Here is a 17117-nt window from a genome sequence, read left to right as displayed (position 1 = left end):
ATGCGCCTTACTGAAGCCACCATAATAGCGCAGAGGCCTCGCGTTTCAACTTTTGAGCTCTACCCATGGCAGGATGGCTCTCGCTGAAATACACAGGCTAGTTTCACTATCTTCCACCGAAACAAGCTTGTCAAACCTATGCTGAGATATCTATGCATACAGTGCGTCACCCTTCAAGAATCGGTACCTGTCCGAAGGTTCTACACGCCGGTACTTGCTCAGTTCAAACAATCTACTCAACAAAATTCTAGTCCACTCTGCCAGGTACACTGATTTCACAGGAGCGAAGTGGCAAGCAAACTGTAGTGGCAATTCTCTGGGCAGCCTTGCCCTAATTTGGAGAAACAGAGCATGGGAAAGCATCACTTCTATCTCAATTTTATAAAACCACTTCTGCTGAGTGCCGCTGCACTACGACTCAGTAAGCCAGTCTGACATATCACCAAGGTTCGGGTCACAACCTGCCTGTGGTTTGCAAACTAGCGCACCGAAATAGACGGTGACAGTCTTTAGCTTGTCTCCCAAATAATTATGCTCTAGCTCACACTGTCCGAAATGTTCCTTCACATTCTCTAAATCTACTGTTTTTGGTAGCAAAATACCGACATCTTCGCATACCTCTTTCGCGAGTCTCACAATCTCAGAGTAGATAGAAACATTAAAAATCTCTTCGGAAGTGTAATCAGGCCCGCCCCACGGAGGAGATAAGAATATCCCATTTACAAGCGGACTGCTGTTCACGAGAACCGGAACAAACTCGTACACATCAGCTTGCACAAAATCAATATACTGAGCAACTCCATACACATCGGCGTTATTACGAGCAAAAGAAATCTTCTCCTTCGAAATTTCTACTCCGATGACAAATGCTCCTGCCAGCGCAAATTGAATTGCATTTCCTCCCGCTCCGCTGAACAAGTCAAGGACAACTTGCCTCCCCGCGAAACGGTCCGCGATATGCTGCGCGATTTTTTCCGGGGTCACTGAATACCAGCTCTCTTCGTCCAGCTCAATCCCCTCGTCAAACTTGTGAAACAGCCTGTGTCTTTGGTAATAATATTTGGCGAGATGTGGCGGCGGCCTTCCGTCATTTAAGTCGGACGGTGTTCCTCGAACGTCCAACCCTGTCGACACATTGGGCATTTCTGTTGCTCCGGAGCCTGTGCTGATATCCATTTCGAAATGCAATGTAAATGAAATGGATGCTTGCACCCGCCCCAGACAATTGGGCAAGTCTCTCCGGGTACGCTGCAGTCTGGACAGCAACCGTCAAACGGGTTGCGGCAAATGCCACAGGCGTCGTCGCCAGCGTCCCAGGTCCAGGCAGCAATTAATCTCGCAGTGTCGATAGAGACTTTCATGGATGATGTGAGCGACGGCGGCCGGACACAAAGCGGGAACAATGGACGAGGAACGAGAGGACGTCCAAAAAGAGAAGGCGGAGTGCATCTACTGTACGTACATTTGCCAAATACCGAAAAAACGCGGGAAATTCCAGTTCAAAATAGAATATGCGGATCATGGTTTAATGAAAAATTAGTGTACCTTGCGCAATTGGTTGCCCGAGGGAAGAAGCACCATCCAGCTTGACTACCATCGTGTTAGTTTGTTACGTCATTGGCGCCGTTTCCCTTCTCCGACGGTGCCAGCGAAACTGGCTGGCTCTCGCAAATGGGCCTGGCTGCAGACCAAGACTCCTAGTTCTATGCCATTCAGTCGCAGATCTCGCTACATCAGCTTTGTAAAACAACGAACGTCAAGAGTTGCTCCTGCGCGATTTGCTTTTGCTCTCCACGTCTTCTCTAATCCTCGGGCTATCTGCTAAAATATCTGCACTTTAAATCAAAGTTAGTCCTTCTGATGACATGTCCTCCACGAAATGCTGCGAGGTGTTCATCTTGGAAAAATACTCCTCTCTGGTTGGTTCGATGAAAATCTTAGCCATTTCGTCGGCATGCGCTAGCGTCCTCTCCCCATCTTCCTTCGGAATATTGATGACTATTTGCTTCGGTTCTGGAGCCTCTTCTCTCGCATTCACATCTACAATTGTCGCTTCCCTTGGTTCTTCAACCAAGCCATCGCCATTCTCCCGCTCGTCCGTGCTTCTAATCGAGCTCTTACCTTCAACTTCTGTGTCGACATCGGCGCTAACTTCTTCCTGATCTTCTTGCGCTTTCAAAATCTCACCTGTGTTGCGAGCCGGATATTCAGAAACATCCCTGTCCAGAATTGGAGGCTCTGTTGGTGTCATATCCTCGCTATCAATCATTATCTGCGGCGGTGGCGGTGGCGGCGGTGAGCTGTGCTGCAGCTGTGGCGAGACCACGGCGGGCTTTCTCTGTACCTGTTTGTTGCTGAATTGTGCCTGGTAGATCGATTGCAGCTTCCGTTCAGCATTGCTGAGCGCTGCTTCCATTTGCCTGATCATGGCATCCTTATTCTTTCCTGCTTGAGACGTCATCGCTTCCAGATCCTCCACTTCTTGCACCAACGATGTATTCCGTTCCTGCAGCGCCCTCGCATCTTCCTCCGATTCCCTGACGCGCTTTTCTGCTTCTTCAAGCACGTGCTCGAGATTCTCCAATCTTCGTCGCACGCCTCTTTCCCGTTTCAATTCTTCCCGTAAGCTGTCAACGAGGTCCCAGGCTTCTGTGTCTGGTGTCTTGACACGCAGCTTCATTGTGAGTCCCCCAGCGTTGGCCGCCGCCTGAACAACGTCGCGCGCATATTGGTAGTCTGCACTCTGCTCCTCTGGTTCCTCGTACTTGTCATCTACTTCTTCCTCTGAAATATCCCCGTCGACCAAGCCCAGAGCAATAGCAGCGTCATCAACGGTCTCATCCCCGTTTTCACTAACAATAGCTCGCCAAAATGACCGTAGTCCACCTTGTGCAGGCTTTTGCATAAATTCGTCCTCGATCTCTTCATCATCATGGTGTTCATCTCTGTCATAGTCAGAAACTTCTTCAATTTCAGCATCAACTTGCTCATCTGTATAAAAGTCATGGCCTTCCGGAGTAAGATTGGGTGTCGAGTAGTAACTATCTGTATCGGACGGAGGTGGGGCTAAGCGTCCAGGCTTCGCTCCAGGGTAACTGGCGGATTGTCGCACGGGATCAGTGGTAGAATCGCCGTATGGCCTGCTTGATATGCCGTTGGTACTGCGTGGGGACGTTTGAAGCGGATCCGGATAGACGGGTCTCGGTCTCCGCTTCGTGTTGAGAGAGGGACCAGTGCTCGGGACGAGGACATTGTGATCAGAAGTCGCGGCGAGTTTCCTTTTCAAACCAAAGCCCTGCTGAACGAGGCGATCGATCCACTTGATCTGGCGCGATGTTAGATTAACGGCAGGATCTTCGACATCGATGTCTATTTCGGTATGGAGACCGGGGGTCAAAAGATCTGGATGAGCATCTGTGTACGCGGTTCCTGTGCAAAGCAAAACACGCAATGTGACTGCAATACCATCAACGATGGGGCTCTTACTCTCAAAGGATTCTCTATCCAATTGGGAATTATGGGAGTGTTCTTCTGTGGCAGCGGTGGGGTTTTTCGGAATCATTACCCAGTGCAGACCTGCGAGTTTGACCAATTTGCGCATGGGGACAGCCGAAGTGGAACCTTGACGACGGACGTCAGAATCGGCATTGAGCGAGACAAAGCGGCTTTGCCAGTCAGAGCCGGCGCTGAAAGCACGTAATGAAGCCACGGAAATAATGCCAACGCAATCCGAGTCCCTGTACTCGACCTTTAGGCCATACAGCTCAACAGAGGCATTAAACAGTAATCTGCCGACAATGGTCTGATGCCAATCGCCCTTTTTTGCCGCTTCCTCAACAATATTTTCAACCCGAATCGGTGGCGGTGGGGGCGGCGCGACATAAGGGGAAGCTGAGGTTGAAGCAGTGTGCTCTGGTGGCGATTGCTTTGGAGCGGCGATGAGGCGGACATTCTCTAGGTATACTTCTACCGGAGCGTGTGATAAAGCCGACCAGGGTACGTTGATTCTGAGACGACCAGCGCGCCCCTCTTGGACACGGAAGGGGAGGGTAGCGGAGTTGAAGACGTCTGCGCGGAGCTTGACGTCGTCGATGACGAGGCGGCCGCCGCCAATGCCGATGCCGACGTCTGCAGGAGAGAGGTCTGCATATCGGCTCGCCAGGGAGACGAGGAGGGAGGAGAGGGTGTTTTGCAGCATGGCAAGGGGTAAGGGGGGAGGACAGGGAGGGGGGAGGGATGCTGCGTAAAGGAAGTAGCGGTGGAGAGGTGAGGGCGCAAGAGGAAGATGAGTCGCTGCAAACAGAAGGGCGGGGGAGAAAGCCAAAAGGAATTTGTGCAGGTATTACACGTGTGATACGGTGGGTGACAGAGGTGTGACATGTGCGTAGTGCGTGACATGGTCAAAATATTTGCCGAGGCGGAGCAAAGATACAGTGTGCAGTAAGACGCTCACGAAGCCCAGTTTTGACTTTTTACGCGTGGTCTTGTTGCCTCGCCTCTGCGTCCCCATCTACAAACCCCCCCTCCCTCTCACCTCTTCCGCCCCCCCTCCCCGCATACTTGTACACCCCACCCCTCACCCTTCCTTTTTCAATTCCTCTCGCATCCCCCACCCCTCCCCTCCCCCCTCCCCCCTCCCCGCCAACTACCTTGTGTTTTTTCTTCCAAGTTCTCCTTTTCTCTTCCACCTCTCGCCATCTAACTTGCCTCCCATGTCCTCGGGACATCGCCAACCGCCCAGTGTCGCCGAGCGTCGCGCTAGACGCGAGGCCACCCGCAGAGAGTTCTTCACCCCCGCCGTCCAGGCTAATCGTTATGCTGTCCAAAAAGTCATCGGCGAGGGGGCGTACGGCGTTGTCGTCTGCGCCTTGGACAAAGTTACCAATGAGAGAGTCGCTGTCAAGCGTATTAAGCGTGTCCTTGACTCCTCGGGTATGGCCACTCGCATTCTCAGAGAACTAAAGTTTCTCCGCTTTCTCCACTCTCATGAGAATATTATAGCAGTCAAAGACGTCCTCATCCCGGGCGAGAGGGACAAATTTAATGATGTTTTCGTAGTCTTTGAACTCATGCCTACAGACCTCGGCCGCTTGCTCAGGAGTAAGACAGTGCTTTTCGAAAAGCATGCCAAGTTTTTCATGTTTCAACTCCTCAGAGGCGTCAACTTCATGCACTCAGCGAGGGTCTTCCATCGCGATCTAAACCCGAACAACATTCTCGTCAATGCCGAATGCCAGCTTCGCATCTGTGACTTTGGTCTTGCCCGCGCCGCCTTTCAACGCGGCGATGATCCTGTCTTTTGGACAGATTACGTCGCCACCAGGTGGTACAGAGCCCCCGAACTCATCCTCGCCCAATCCTCAAAGTATTCAACGGCTATCGATATGTGGTCCGTCGGATGCATCTTTGCCGAAATTCTCGGAAAAGGCAAACCCCTCTTTCCAGGCGCTAACGCAAAGGAACAGTTCTCCCTGATTCTCAACGTAACGGGAAAGCCATCCCGTCAAGTCATCGCCCGCTTAGGAGATCGCAGACTCGCAGACTATATGGATTCTGTTCCCAACCGTCCCCCAGCCTCACTAGCTGACATGTACAAAGGTGCTTCCCCCGGCGCCATTAGCTTATTACAAAGGTTACTAACCTTTGATCCAGATCAGCGAATAACCGCTCTCGACGCCCTCGAACTCCCGTACTTCGACGACCTGCGCCATTTCGGCTACGGCCAGCAAACTCAAGCACTCGATGAAAGAGACTTTCAGTTTGAGCGAAGGCTTTTCACTGCCAACGAAATGAGAGTGGAATTTATCAAAGAGATTGCTGCCCACCATCCAGAGGCAGTTGAAGAATTACTCGGAGGACCGGCTGCTCGGGCTGGTGGTGGTTACCGTTTCATGGGCCCAAGTCAAGCCGAACAATTCAGGCAGGACATGGATAACAACGACCTCCAAAACGGAAGCAAATTCAGGACACTTTCAACAGATACTTTCGCCGCAATCAACCCAGAGGAACAGCCACAAGCCGGCACGCTCAACTTCAAGAGCAGCACGATGGGTGAAGCAGAGCTTTCAAAATACGGGGGAGCCCCGGATCACCATGCGAGCAGTTTCGCCAATCACGCTCACCTTTCAGGTGGTGCGGGTTACCAGCCACCTCAAGGTCCAGGATCAGGCAAGGACCGGCCGATGAATCCTGATATGATGTCGGGCATTGAGCCCGCTGCCAATGCCAACGGAAGCGGCAATGGAGCGTACGTGGGTGCACGATAGTGAAACGGTATGAAAGAGGAAATCAGCTCACGACATCAGTTATTTTAGTATCTAGTGCCGTGCTCCATCTGTGAAGGACAAGTATCGTCAGCTTGGTTTTTCGATGCCACAGCTGATACCGAAGGCATAGTGCCACTTACGACAAAGATGCTCTCAAGGCTGACAAGGTAGCACGTAGCAGCCACGGCGAAGTGCTGAATTGAGAAAGATGCCCGTCCTTGAGGCGTGACACAACTGTATGAGGCTACTGTAAATCTGTGGTGCGACTGCAATTCATCCTGAGCACGGCAAGCATACCATGGCCGTCAACGAGCACGCTCTCTTTGAAGCACATGCGGAAGAGCTGAAAAGTTGCAGTCATGCATGTTGGTTATGGTGATGCGAGCGTATCGTGTTCGAATGAAGGGTATTGTACCGAGGGACAAGGCTGAGATGCGTCTTGTGGCCGTACCCCTTTCATTCTGGAGTGACGACACGACACAGGAATCTCTGACATTCTCGCACTCTGCAACTAGACATGCTTTGATTCATTTAGTATATGGGACTCTTGTTTCGTGATGCGACTTCGAAAATACATTGACCGGCTTTTACGTCACCAGTCTTGCATTTCGCGACCATCCCGTATATATGGGGTCACTTGTCGTCTAGATCTTTACGACAAGTGACCTCATATGAGGCTACTTTTCAACTTATTTTTTCTGGACTTGTGCTTTCTCAACAAGAAGGAAAAAAAAACTCTCGCCACTGCAGCTGACTTGTGCGTTGCGGAAGGATGGAGTTTGGTAAGATGTGCACTTCTTTTCAAGCCATGTTTAGAATGCCTAAAGAAGAAGCCTTTTTGACCAACCTCAAGACTTTATGTGTTGATATCTTCGAAACCCAAACGCTTGTTTAATATGTCAACCGGGCATTGAAACTTCGTTGGATACTTGGTCTTTCAGTGTATTCACAACTGATATATCAATGTTTTGCAAGGTGTTATTGTGGAGGGCATGTATTAAACTGTGGCGGCAGGTACAGTACAGTAATCTCTCTTTATAAGAATGAGGACGGGAAAGGACATTATTATTCATGTAAAGAGAATATTCCTATGGCGGCAGTTATGATGCTTGTCCAGCAAGGTTACTGGCCCCTGAAAAGAAGGAATCAATTCTCGTCTGCTTCTGCGTTTGCACATTGGCAGCTGAGATCTCTTTTGATGCACCGAAGGTAGCGTAGTACAGCCAAATTCGGAACATCCGTTTGACCGTTATACCAAGCAGATCTCGGACGTCTGTTTGGCCGTTTAGAGGACCAAAATACATTCCCTTCTACATACTGTACTCCATGGGATAAAGCGACATTCGAAATACCATATTCTTATGTCGTATATGAATAAATGTCATGAAAATAGGGGTTTTTTGGCCATTCCCAGGACGGGAAACAGTGTATGTATTCTACTAAAAAGAATATTCTTTTGCGGGTCATTCTTTTAACACGCACTTCGCGAGAGAACCGGATCAAAATTTGCCCATTTCATGACAGAAAAGTTAGTTGATAAAATGTCGCATTCGTGCTTTCTGAATGAATTTCGTATCAATGGAAAGCTGTGATCGAGCAGACCTCGAATATGGACCTGAAACAAGCCAGAAGACTATTCCTTTGGTCTGAGAGCTTTAGAGAAAAGAGGAAAATTGGCGGGTGATGCATCGATAAAAATAACCAAATTCTACAAATATCATATTTGACCCTTTAACTATTAGTACAGCAATGCAAACTAGCTGGCATTTCTCAGAGCTGCCTTCATCTGTGAACGAAGGAAAGATACCTTCCACCGTAAATTCTTGTCGGATGGGAAGTCATTAGGCAGGCTATTTTCTGTCAGCCCTAACACGGCCATGAGGGCACTTCTGGCCATTCTTGGCATCATATCATCCCGTCAAACTCAGTGTGAGGATCATGCGAAACTTCAAAAACTTGAATATTTGAATGAAAACTAGAAATTTGATTATTTCTATCAATGACTACATTCCATCTTTTCACCTCCTCCAAACTAGGACAAGACCGCAAACAGAATGGATTTTGGGCCACTTGTCTTGCTTCAATTGCGTTGAAACCTTGTCCAATGCTTCAAAACACCACCATGAACGGGTTAGTGGTCAAAGATTGGCCAATGAGCTACTGCAACATTTTATTGACTCCAACAAATGTCCGAAAATTGATCCGGTTCTCTCGCGAAGTGCGTGTTAAAAAGTGAGACTACTGTATGCTATTATTCCGACAACCCGGAGGTCGCGAGGTCACAGAGCGGCCGTCACCGCCAACCTAAATAATGCACCGGAGTGCCAACTTGGCACTCCGGTGCATTATTTAGGTCTACAGTTAGGTTACAGTTGGCACTGCCAACTGTACAGTAGTTCAGTATCGTTAGTATCCTTCCCTTCTCATACCTCAACCATCGCCGCATCGACACAAAATGCAGACAACTGTCGTCAGGTGATTGGATCGACTATATTTTAGTCAGGCCGCGTTTTGGAGGTGGTGGTGATTCAGCGATGAGCCCAGCCCCTCTAAGCGTGTTGCATCACACTTCTTTAATATTTAGGGTCACCCTAATTATTACAAGTCCGCCGTTAGATGATCCTCTTGCGGAGTTCTCAGACATTGCGCTCTTGAGAGCGCAATGTTGCTGAGATCAGCAACACGCAGGGCAAGATTCTCCTCGTCAGACCCCCTGGGACCCCCTGAGACCCCCTGAGACCCCCTGAAACCCCCTGAGACCCTTTACTCTCTCTAACCGCCGAGTCGTCAGCGCCACATACCACCTCAGCCATTGCCTGCACTTCTCGGAAGGCAAGGAGATTTGAGAAGATTGACAATGTCCTCGAGCGCAAGTTGCACAGCACACCCCTTTGCGTACCACACTTTTTACGCAACTCCAGTCAAACCAAGCGCAATCGGTTTGGAAGAGTTAAACGCTGGGAAGGCGACCATTTCCGGGTCAGCCCACTTTATGAGGGTCGCCATTCTAGTTTAGGGAAGGACTGCCTTTCGATACAATGCATGGGGGCACTCTTTATGTCGAAACAGGTTTAGTCAATTTTTCACGCGATGAAGAAACAGGTTTTATCATCCAAAGATGCGCGCGCACCAGAGAGCCTCCGTTCAAGCATTCCGCATGGCACAGTACGTTGCGGAACTCAGTTCAGAAAGTTACGAGCACTTGTCGGCTCTTCCGACTGCCCTTCTTGCTATTCGCACTGGTGCATTCTAATCACAAATGACGTGCTCACAGAGGTAGGCCGGCATCCAACCTCATTCCCTCACTCATGGAGTAGAGTTTTAGTTGAAGGGCACGCGCCAAGGAGTGGACCGCTGTGTGCGAGGGCGAATAATGGCTGGGCGGAGGTACTTTGGGTTCTTGTTGCGATGACGGCGCTTGCGGCGCATTGTTGTCCTCCTCCGGGCGACAAGACATGTCGCCAGAGCTGCTAGCGATACTGCTAGAGCTGCCAGAGTGTGCTTGCGGCTGTTCCGAAAGGGCATTGGCGAAGCGGGCATCACCGACAAGCTCGAGAGAGGGGTCTTGGAATGTGGAACTCCAGTGCGCAAGGATGGAATGGGAAGTGGTGCGGGAGTGGTGGAGTGGAGAGGGGTCGAGAGGGCTTGATCAGATGGTCAAAAGTAGTCAGCCGGCGACCACTTTATCGGTCGCTGATTGGTCAAAAAAGTAGTCGAGTGATACAGTGTTGTTTTCTGGATGCACCCAATGTGGAGCAAAAGAACCAGCAACGCAAGAGCCAATCCGCGGTGTCCAAGCTGGATGTCACGATGCGCTGCACGTGTCGTACTGAACAAGCCACAGCCAAATTGTGACAATTACTTTTTCCGAAACTTTCAGGAGAAAATGGAAATACTCTGAAAATGCCCCTTCGAGACTTGCATCTACCCATCTCCTCCACACTGCTTATTCAACAAACACTCTCTGTGTTTCTCGCAAGGGCCCGCCCCTGTCACTAATATGTTGTATGCCTCTGTTGGCTCCCTATTCAAACAAACCAGGAAAGACAACCGTATGCCGATAAGCAGTTGCCAACAACCATCAAAGCATGTCGACGTTCGGTTTGCAATCGTTTCCACATATCACGGCGCTCCGCCACCCTTCAACCTAATATGAATCGTCGGAAAAGAGTGGCATTTCAATTGCTCTCTATGTGCCTTCTTTGTTCACTCCTCCAACGTGTCATTCATCCCCCCGCCGAAGTAAGGGCCATTCGCGAGGCCCTACCCGAGATTTGCAAGGTTGTCTTGGTCCATTTTTTGGAGCCTTCTTTTTGTCGAGACACTAAGTTGTCTTCGCCACCAGACACGGAGCCGTGCAGGTGGCAGATTGACGTAGTCAGTTTGAAAAGACCAGACGTGCATCTAATTGGTCGTGAGGAACCAGAAAAGTATACTCCTCGCGAAGTGTCGCTCCTGCGAGAACTCGATGGGTGCAACTCTTCCGAGAGTTGCAAGAATGAGTCTCTGCCATGTGCGTACGGGATTGAAGATCCTTCGGATGCATTCTGGCTAAGAAAATATGACCGAGAAAGCAAGTTTGTTGTTATGTTTCAAATCGCATTCGCGTCGCTTTTGTTCTTCTTGGTTTCTATTATTTCAGAAGGATCAATTTATTACCCACATGCCCCGGGAAGTTTTTCGCTTCTTTCCGCAGCGACGTTTTCTATCATTGCTTTGTCTGCTCTTTTGTATCTCATCATTGTTCCAAGGGAATATCAGCTATCGCTATACGGTCAGGGACTTTGGCAATCATTCGGATATTGTTGCATCATCCTCACGGTAGCAGCTGCGCTTCCCTTTCTCACTGTCGTTTGGATTAGCTTCTGCCTCTTCGCAATTTACTTTCTTGGCTTTTTTGTCGAGCAACTGCTGTGTATGATAGGTGGTACGCTCTACTATTTGGGTGCCCTCTTTGCGTATCAGGCTGAACACACGCTTTACGAGTTGCGTCTCATGTACGGTGGTGGTAACCAAGACCAGGCCGAAATTGACCGCCAAGTACTACAGATGAGTGAAACATTTTTACGTAGAGTCCGAGGAAACGTGTTCCTTTACAGAATTCCAGAAGCGCTGGAACAAGATGGCATTCAAGTAGTCGGGAATACATTACCAGAACATCTATTCGACGAGATGGTACAGGAAAATGTCCCTCAGATTGATTTTGAAGGTCTTGATGATAGCCCAGACGAGAATGCTCCGTCGTCGACCCCCACAGTCACGACTCCCTTGTTGCAGCAGAATCAAGGTTCGGTGCCATGACGAGAAACAGAGCTGTCCACAACATGAAATACTGCACGGCTGACTGGGCGCTCCGAGTGAAAGCGACACCTTAAGGCACAAGATACTGGATTATATTCAATGGACAGAACTGCAGTTCCTGTTACACGACCGCTCTTGACTGGATCTCACCATTTGTGTAGCGGTTGGTAAACCTCGAGCACGCGATGCCATCCAAACTGTACTATCGAACACATTCTGCTAGGTATTTCTAGGTCGGCGCGTTTCAGCGGTCGGGAAAGGAGCTAAACTGGCCGCTTAAATGAGGAATTCTGCCTGATCAAGCCACAGCAATTGCTAAACGACGTCTCTTCAATGTGTCATGTCTCCTTTCGCAGCAGCATTCTAAGGCCGTCACAGCCACGCTTGTTTTGTTTTGGTGCCGAAATAGGGCAGAGCAATTCACGGGCCCCAGAAAATAGACTTCCGAATAGTAAGCCATGAACAAACTGTGTCCAAAACGTTCATTTAAAGATTTGCATCGCGCGTCAGTATCGATTCTTTGCCGAGATAGAGAGCATCAAAGATTAAAGTTCATCAAACTGTACATAACTCTGTGAAGTTCCAATATGAAACTAGTCCCTTTTGACACAAACGAAGTAGTCGCACCAGAGCCATGTGCTCGTGCTGAAATCGAGACTCCGTGTAATGCTATCAAAGTTACTGCAAGTGTTGAAAACCCCAGCAACCCTGTCTTGACGCATCTTGTTTATGCGATTATCTTGTTTTTTGTAGGATGTTTTTTGTTGGTTCAGGCAATCGTTGTTGTGGAGGTTCCAAACAGAAAATTTGTAAGTGCTCTCCTAAGTACCATCTCCGCACGTTTAAATGCCCGTGTGCCCTGCGTCATCGTCCATGTCTGCGATTTGAAGAAATTACTAACGCCGCAAGGTTAATTTTGTCCGACGTTTACAACTTTTACAGATGGGAAGAGAGGACGAGGGTTGTAAGATAATAAGAGCAAATCTATCCTGTTGGCGGCGAAGCTTGTTTAGCTCTTCCGCTGCCAATGTAGGGAGGTACGTTTCGTCTATTTCAAAATAGGCACTGAGAGTCCGCATGAGTTCACAGAACGTGATCACCTAACGCAGCTCCTTGCATCTACTATTGACTGTTTGACCAATACGAACGAAATAGGTACACATGCTGGCGCTTCCTGGTGAAGCACTCGAATGTGACGACTTCGACGGAGTACTTTGCTGTTGCTGATTTTCCAAAAGAAAAGAGCAATTGTTTCTCTGCCAAATCATGTGGAAATGAGGAATGGCGATGCAGAGTCAGCGATGATCCCTCAGTTATAAGTCTGAAATGGCAATATCCAATCCGACACGCGGTTTACTACTCAATCGGTATTTGCGTGGCGTTTTGCCTCAGTGGGTGGGCAATGTGTTGTTACCTCAGGCAACGTCGCGAGTTTACAGACGACGAAATATCTGTTCCCACCCACGTGGAGCGACAGACTATACCCTTCTTTCAGTCATGTAGCTCGGGCGCATCCTTGAAAATGGTGACGCGAGGTAACACAAGGAAGACGAGCAGGAACGACGAGCAAGTGTAAGCGCTGGAAGAATAAATGGGGACTTCTGTTGCAAGAACTGGACTGTTACCCCTAGGAAACTGTGCCAACTAGTTTTGACGGAGATACACATGGGCCGCTAGGTGTCGCAAAGGGAACATCCTGGTACATGGCGACTCCATCGTCATTTGTTTTCAGATCGTGAGCGATGCGATCAAATGCCTTTGTTGCTCTGTTTCCGGGGTCGATGGGTGCGCACTGATGCCCTTCAAACGTAATAAGCTCTCCTAGAGGTACGGTGTCTGGGGCGGCAAGCGGGTCAACCTTTGTGTGATCTTCATTAGACGCACAAAGCAACATGCCCTGACTTGTAACCCCTCGCATTGAACGAGGCTTGAGGTTACACAGGACGACAACGTTTCTCCCTACCATCTCTTCTAGGGGGACAAACTTGACAAGCCCCGACACGATCGTCCTCGGTTCTTTCTCTCCCACATCAACCTTCTCAACGTAGAGCGTGTCTGCATCTGGGTGCTGTTCACATTCAATAATCTTCCCGACTCGAATCTCTAAGCGAGAGAGCTCCGTAAACGGGGCTTCAACCTCTGGTGAAGAATCGCCAAGTGCGGCGTCGGGTGCACCGGCGACCGTTGTGAATGAGGTGCTCGCGTCGAATCCATCGCCGACGACGTTCACTTGATAGGGAGTTCCCGGACGCAAGCCCTTGAGAGTGACTCTAGGATGTGCCACAGCGCGATGCGAACGGAATTTCGCTCCAACTGGAGCGTAGAACACTGTGGCGCGAGACGGTCCGGTCCACGCCAGGTTTGCGACGCGCTCGGTGACGGTGTCGACAGCGATTTTGGAGGCTGAGGCACGCAGGAAGGAAGTAGCCGATGTCGCGATGAAGGCCGGGGTGGACATGGTAGGGAATGCAGATACGCGGTGCGGAAAGCGTGATGATGTTGTTGGGCAGACGCCGACCGGATCCACGAACACGGCCTTGACAATGAGGGGAGATCGAGAATGGGATGTGCCAGCAGGGATGCAGCATCACTGTCACCAAGATCGTTGGGGATGAACACCAATCGACAAGACCGTTTCGGCAACTTAGGAGTCTTGGGTACGGGTACTAAATGGGGCTACTGGCCATGGTACGTTTGACTCTTGTGGCCGCTGTGTACCCTCGGGTAGTTGACAAGTGGCCTCAAATGGCAATGTTTGTCCGTTGTGAAATCTACCGTAATATCCCTGTGCTCAAAATCTGGGAGAACTTTTGACTTGCAAAAATAGAAAATCTTTCCCCTGTCATTTTGTTTCAAACCAATATCGGTTTGGAGCTGCGCGCTCGAATACCCCAGTGGATATGCAGCTACAAACGAAGCGCCTGGTATTGCAGACGGGGAGGGATGGAGTTATGGTCACCTAAACTTTTTTTGGGAGAAAAAGTGGGAGAAGCTCTCCCAACGACCGTGGGAGAGTTCTCCCAATTCTGGGAGAACTCTCCCAATTCTGGGACAACTCTCCCAATTCGAGGATCCTTCTCCCTAGTTTGCAAGATATGTACAATGAAATCCGCATTGTCCGTCACCCCTTTCGTGCTCTAACCGTTACAATTCTGATGCTCATTTATTCACGTAGACATTCTTGCTTTCTCCTTGAGCTTAGCCAACTCCGCAGGACTAATTTCGGCTTTCGGGAGCTTCCTTTCCGTATGCCATATATCCCAACACGAGCGTCAGATTGGCTGCGAGCACAACACGCACCACTGTCGCATCTTAGATCCACCTTTCTTTTGGAAACGCTTCTGCCTGTACATTATAGTATGAGTAAACGAACACAAACTACAATACGCAGCCTTCCCTTTGATTGCCTGATGCTCTTCAGAACCGTTTAGACGCCTTACTGAATCCTCCCTTCTATTGTACTTTTCTACAACATCCGTTGTGTACATGTGCTTCATGTTGGCATGCGTTCCAGCATGAAAATTGCCCTGGTTCCCTGTTGAGTATCTATTTCTGTTAGAGACCATTTGGCAGAGGGTCGTGTTGGAGTCTCGGCTCTCCGACTCCATGTTAACATATTCCCGTGCGAGACACCTCGCAAATGACCCAAATGTTGCACAAGATGTTGCACGATGACGTGTTTTCTTATATCCTTCTTTCGTAGTAGCATGCTCTTCTGAAGCCAATAAATACCCTTTTGTGCGTGCGATAGCTATGCGATGAACAATTGCAGCGTTACAAACCTGCCCACAAATCAGTCTCCCAATTATACTAACGATCGGGTTCTCGCTCGAGTTAGTGTAGGCCAAGCTTTTCAGTGCCCGACTGAATTCATCTACACCCCCCTTCAAGGCGTTCCAATAAACCAATAATGTAGGACGTATCATTCTACTGGGCGGTAACGGCCCGTTAGCATCTACGAGCCTTTTATAGGCCCTACACAAATTATAATGCGAGGCCAATGAATACAGATCAGGGGAGTGGCTTCCACTTAGTAAAAGGTCGTATTCAGAAGGTATGTGAGAGGCATGTTTGCCCACCCAGTCAAAAGCACTTAATCGCACCGCATCCATCCAAAAGGAATAAGAGGAAGTCGCCACATCTGCAAACTCTATGAGGGCTGCATATAGTATTTCCCCAACTCCATTGTGGCTGCCTTTTGCAACAATATATAAAACCCTCCTCAGTGACGTTACTAAACAATAGTGAATACATTGAAACCTGTACCCCGTGGTATCCACTAATTCCTTGAAATGAGCTGCAGCAGATTCAGAGTTCCCTACATGTTCTATAGAAACAAATGGGCTGTAGGCGTCCCTCCTCCTTTTCGCCTTCTCAATTGTATTGGGAGATGCCATAGTTTTCACTTCTATGGCAGCACAAACAGCATTCCCATCATCATCTGTTAGCCCTATCAGCCCATCAGGGCTATCTGCGAGCATTGGGTTGGATTTTGACGCAACAAGGCCAACACTTCGGACGTAGTCCGCTCTATATTGGGTACCGAATAAAGGAAGCAGTTTCTGATGCGCAACTGAAGCATCGAAAACACAGTGTTTTTCAATAAAAGCTGGTATGGCCCTTAGAACCTGTATTTCATTGACCGTGCCCTCCTTCATACCAGCCGTTGATACTAATGGCTTCATCGCCCAGGAGTCGAGTGAGGTCTTATAAAGGTTTGTGCGGAGAATAGCAGCATTTCCTCTATATATATCTTCTTGATTATAAGATGGACCTTGCGTTGCTGGCACACCAATTCCATTTCGGAACTGTGCCTGGTACCTTTTCACAGCATCAATGAGTTGTGGCTTTCTCATCGTTCTCTTTTCCCTTTTGCCAACAGTTAATAAAAGTGAAATTATATTGTCTTTGCGGAGATTTTGTACTGCAGTCGAAGACATAGCAAGGAAGGCGTTAAGATCTTCTGAAGTTACCACAACACTATCGTTCTGTTTCCGGATCCCAGTTATTCTCTGGATTCTGTCCCACTTATCGTCAAGCTGCTCCTTCACTTCGCAAGGTTCAAGGCTGAGCGGCTGCGTCATTGGAGTGAGGCGTTTGCCGCCTAAAATGTGGCTCATTCCTGAGAGACTAACATTGTAGTCACGAGATATAGCAGCAAAAAAGTTTCTGCCAGTTCGAGATGTGAACTTGAATGCTCTTGCCAAAAACCACGCAGGATCTTCCGACTGCATGACCGTCAAATGCCGTAGATTGGAAAGTGTTTGAACGACTTTCAGTACTGTAGCACTGTACTGGAGCCCTCTTTCACGTAAATTGTAGCTATCTGCCATGTGCTCGTCGCTTCGACGGTCGTAGATGACCTGTATCTGTTCGACTTGTTCAGATGTAAAGGAAGTCCTGTAACCTTCCTTCGATACCATACAAAATTTATGGGCACCGAAGCGGCTTACATCATTGCTATATACAGCGGCGATGCGACCTGAGTAACTTTCCCGATAAACGGAGGCCTCCACACTTCGACCTTGACTTCCACGTGGCTTTTTTATT

The 17117-nt window shown here is 49.1% G+C and overlaps 6 protein-coding genes; 4 read left to right on the top strand and 2 right to left on the bottom strand.

Annotated features, from left to right (window-relative positions):
- Positions 1–411: 411 nt before the first annotated feature.
- CHC_T00007412001 (hypothetical protein) lies at positions 412–1176 on the bottom strand. Its single transcript, XM_005710996.1, has one exon. It carries the CDS (start codon positions 1174–1176, stop codon positions 412–414), a length of 765 nt encoding a protein of 254 aa, XP_005711053.1.
- Positions 1177–1705: 529 nt separating this feature from the next.
- CHC_T00007411001 (hypothetical protein) lies at positions 1706–1825 on the top strand. The gene has a single exon (XM_005710995.1). The coding sequence runs from the start codon at positions 1706–1708 to the stop codon at positions 1823–1825; it is 120 nt and encodes a 39-aa protein (XP_005711052.1).
- Positions 1826–1837: 12 nt separating this feature from the next.
- On the bottom strand, positions 1838–4198 carry CHC_T00007410001 (hypothetical protein). Its single transcript, XM_005710994.1, has one exon. The coding sequence runs from the start codon at positions 4196–4198 to the stop codon at positions 1838–1840; it is 2361 nt and encodes a 786-aa protein (XP_005711051.1).
- A 514-nt stretch (positions 4199–4712) lies between these two features.
- On the top strand, positions 4713–6861 carry CHC_T00008711001 (Mitogen-activated protein kinase 15-1 MPK15-1). XM_005710993.1 is given in 2 exon segments: positions 4713–6266; positions 6267–6861. The coding sequence occupies 1 exon segment, from the start codon at positions 4713–4715 to the stop codon at positions 6264–6266; it is 1554 nt and encodes a 517-aa protein (XP_005711050.1). The 3' UTR covers positions 6267–6861.
- A 3405-nt stretch (positions 6862–10266) lies between these two features.
- CHC_T00007409001 (hypothetical protein) lies at positions 10267–10422 on the top strand. The gene has a single exon (XM_005710992.1). The coding sequence runs from the start codon at positions 10267–10269 to the stop codon at positions 10420–10422; it is 156 nt and encodes a 51-aa protein (XP_005711049.1).
- A 35-nt stretch (positions 10423–10457) lies between these two features.
- Positions 10458–11898, top strand: CHC_T00007408001 (hypothetical protein). XM_005710991.1 is given in 2 exon segments: positions 10458–11567; positions 11568–11898. The coding sequence occupies 1 exon segment, from the start codon at positions 10458–10460 to the stop codon at positions 11565–11567; it is 1110 nt and encodes a 369-aa protein (XP_005711048.1). The 3' UTR covers positions 11568–11898.
- Positions 11899–17117: the final 5219 nt, after the last annotated feature.

Source organism: Chondrus crispus, genomic scaffold (genome assembly GCF_000350225.1).
Source record: "Chondrus crispus Stackhouse genomic scaffold, scaffold_73, whole genome shotgun sequence".
Taxonomy (NCBI): domain Eukaryota; phylum Rhodophyta; class Florideophyceae; order Gigartinales; family Gigartinaceae; genus Chondrus; species Chondrus crispus.
Note: the sequence above shows the minus strand (reverse complement) of the source record. Positions and strands in the feature narration are given on the sequence as shown.

Bases quoted from the DNA above. Each gene is read 5' to 3' on its own strand.
- CHC_T00007410001 (XM_005710994.1), bottom strand. From the start codon at position 4,198: ATGCTGCAAAACACCCTCTCCTCCCTCCTCGTCTCCCTGGCGAGCCGA.
- CHC_T00007409001 (XM_005710992.1), top strand. From the start codon at position 10,267: ATGTTGTATGCCTCTGTTGGCTCCCTATTCAAACAAACCAGGAAAGAC.
- CHC_T00008711001 (XM_005710993.1), top strand. From the start codon at position 4,713: ATGTCCTCGGGACATCGCCAACCGCCCAGTGTCGCCGAGCGTCGCGCT.
- CHC_T00007412001 (XM_005710996.1), bottom strand. From the start codon at position 1,176: ATGGATATCAGCACAGGCTCCGGAGCAACAGAAATGCCCAATGTGTCG.
- CHC_T00007411001 (XM_005710995.1), top strand. From the start codon at position 1,706: ATGCCATTCAGTCGCAGATCTCGCTACATCAGCTTTGTAAAACAACGA.
- CHC_T00007408001 (XM_005710991.1), top strand. From the start codon at position 10,458: ATGTGCCTTCTTTGTTCACTCCTCCAACGTGTCATTCATCCCCCCGCC.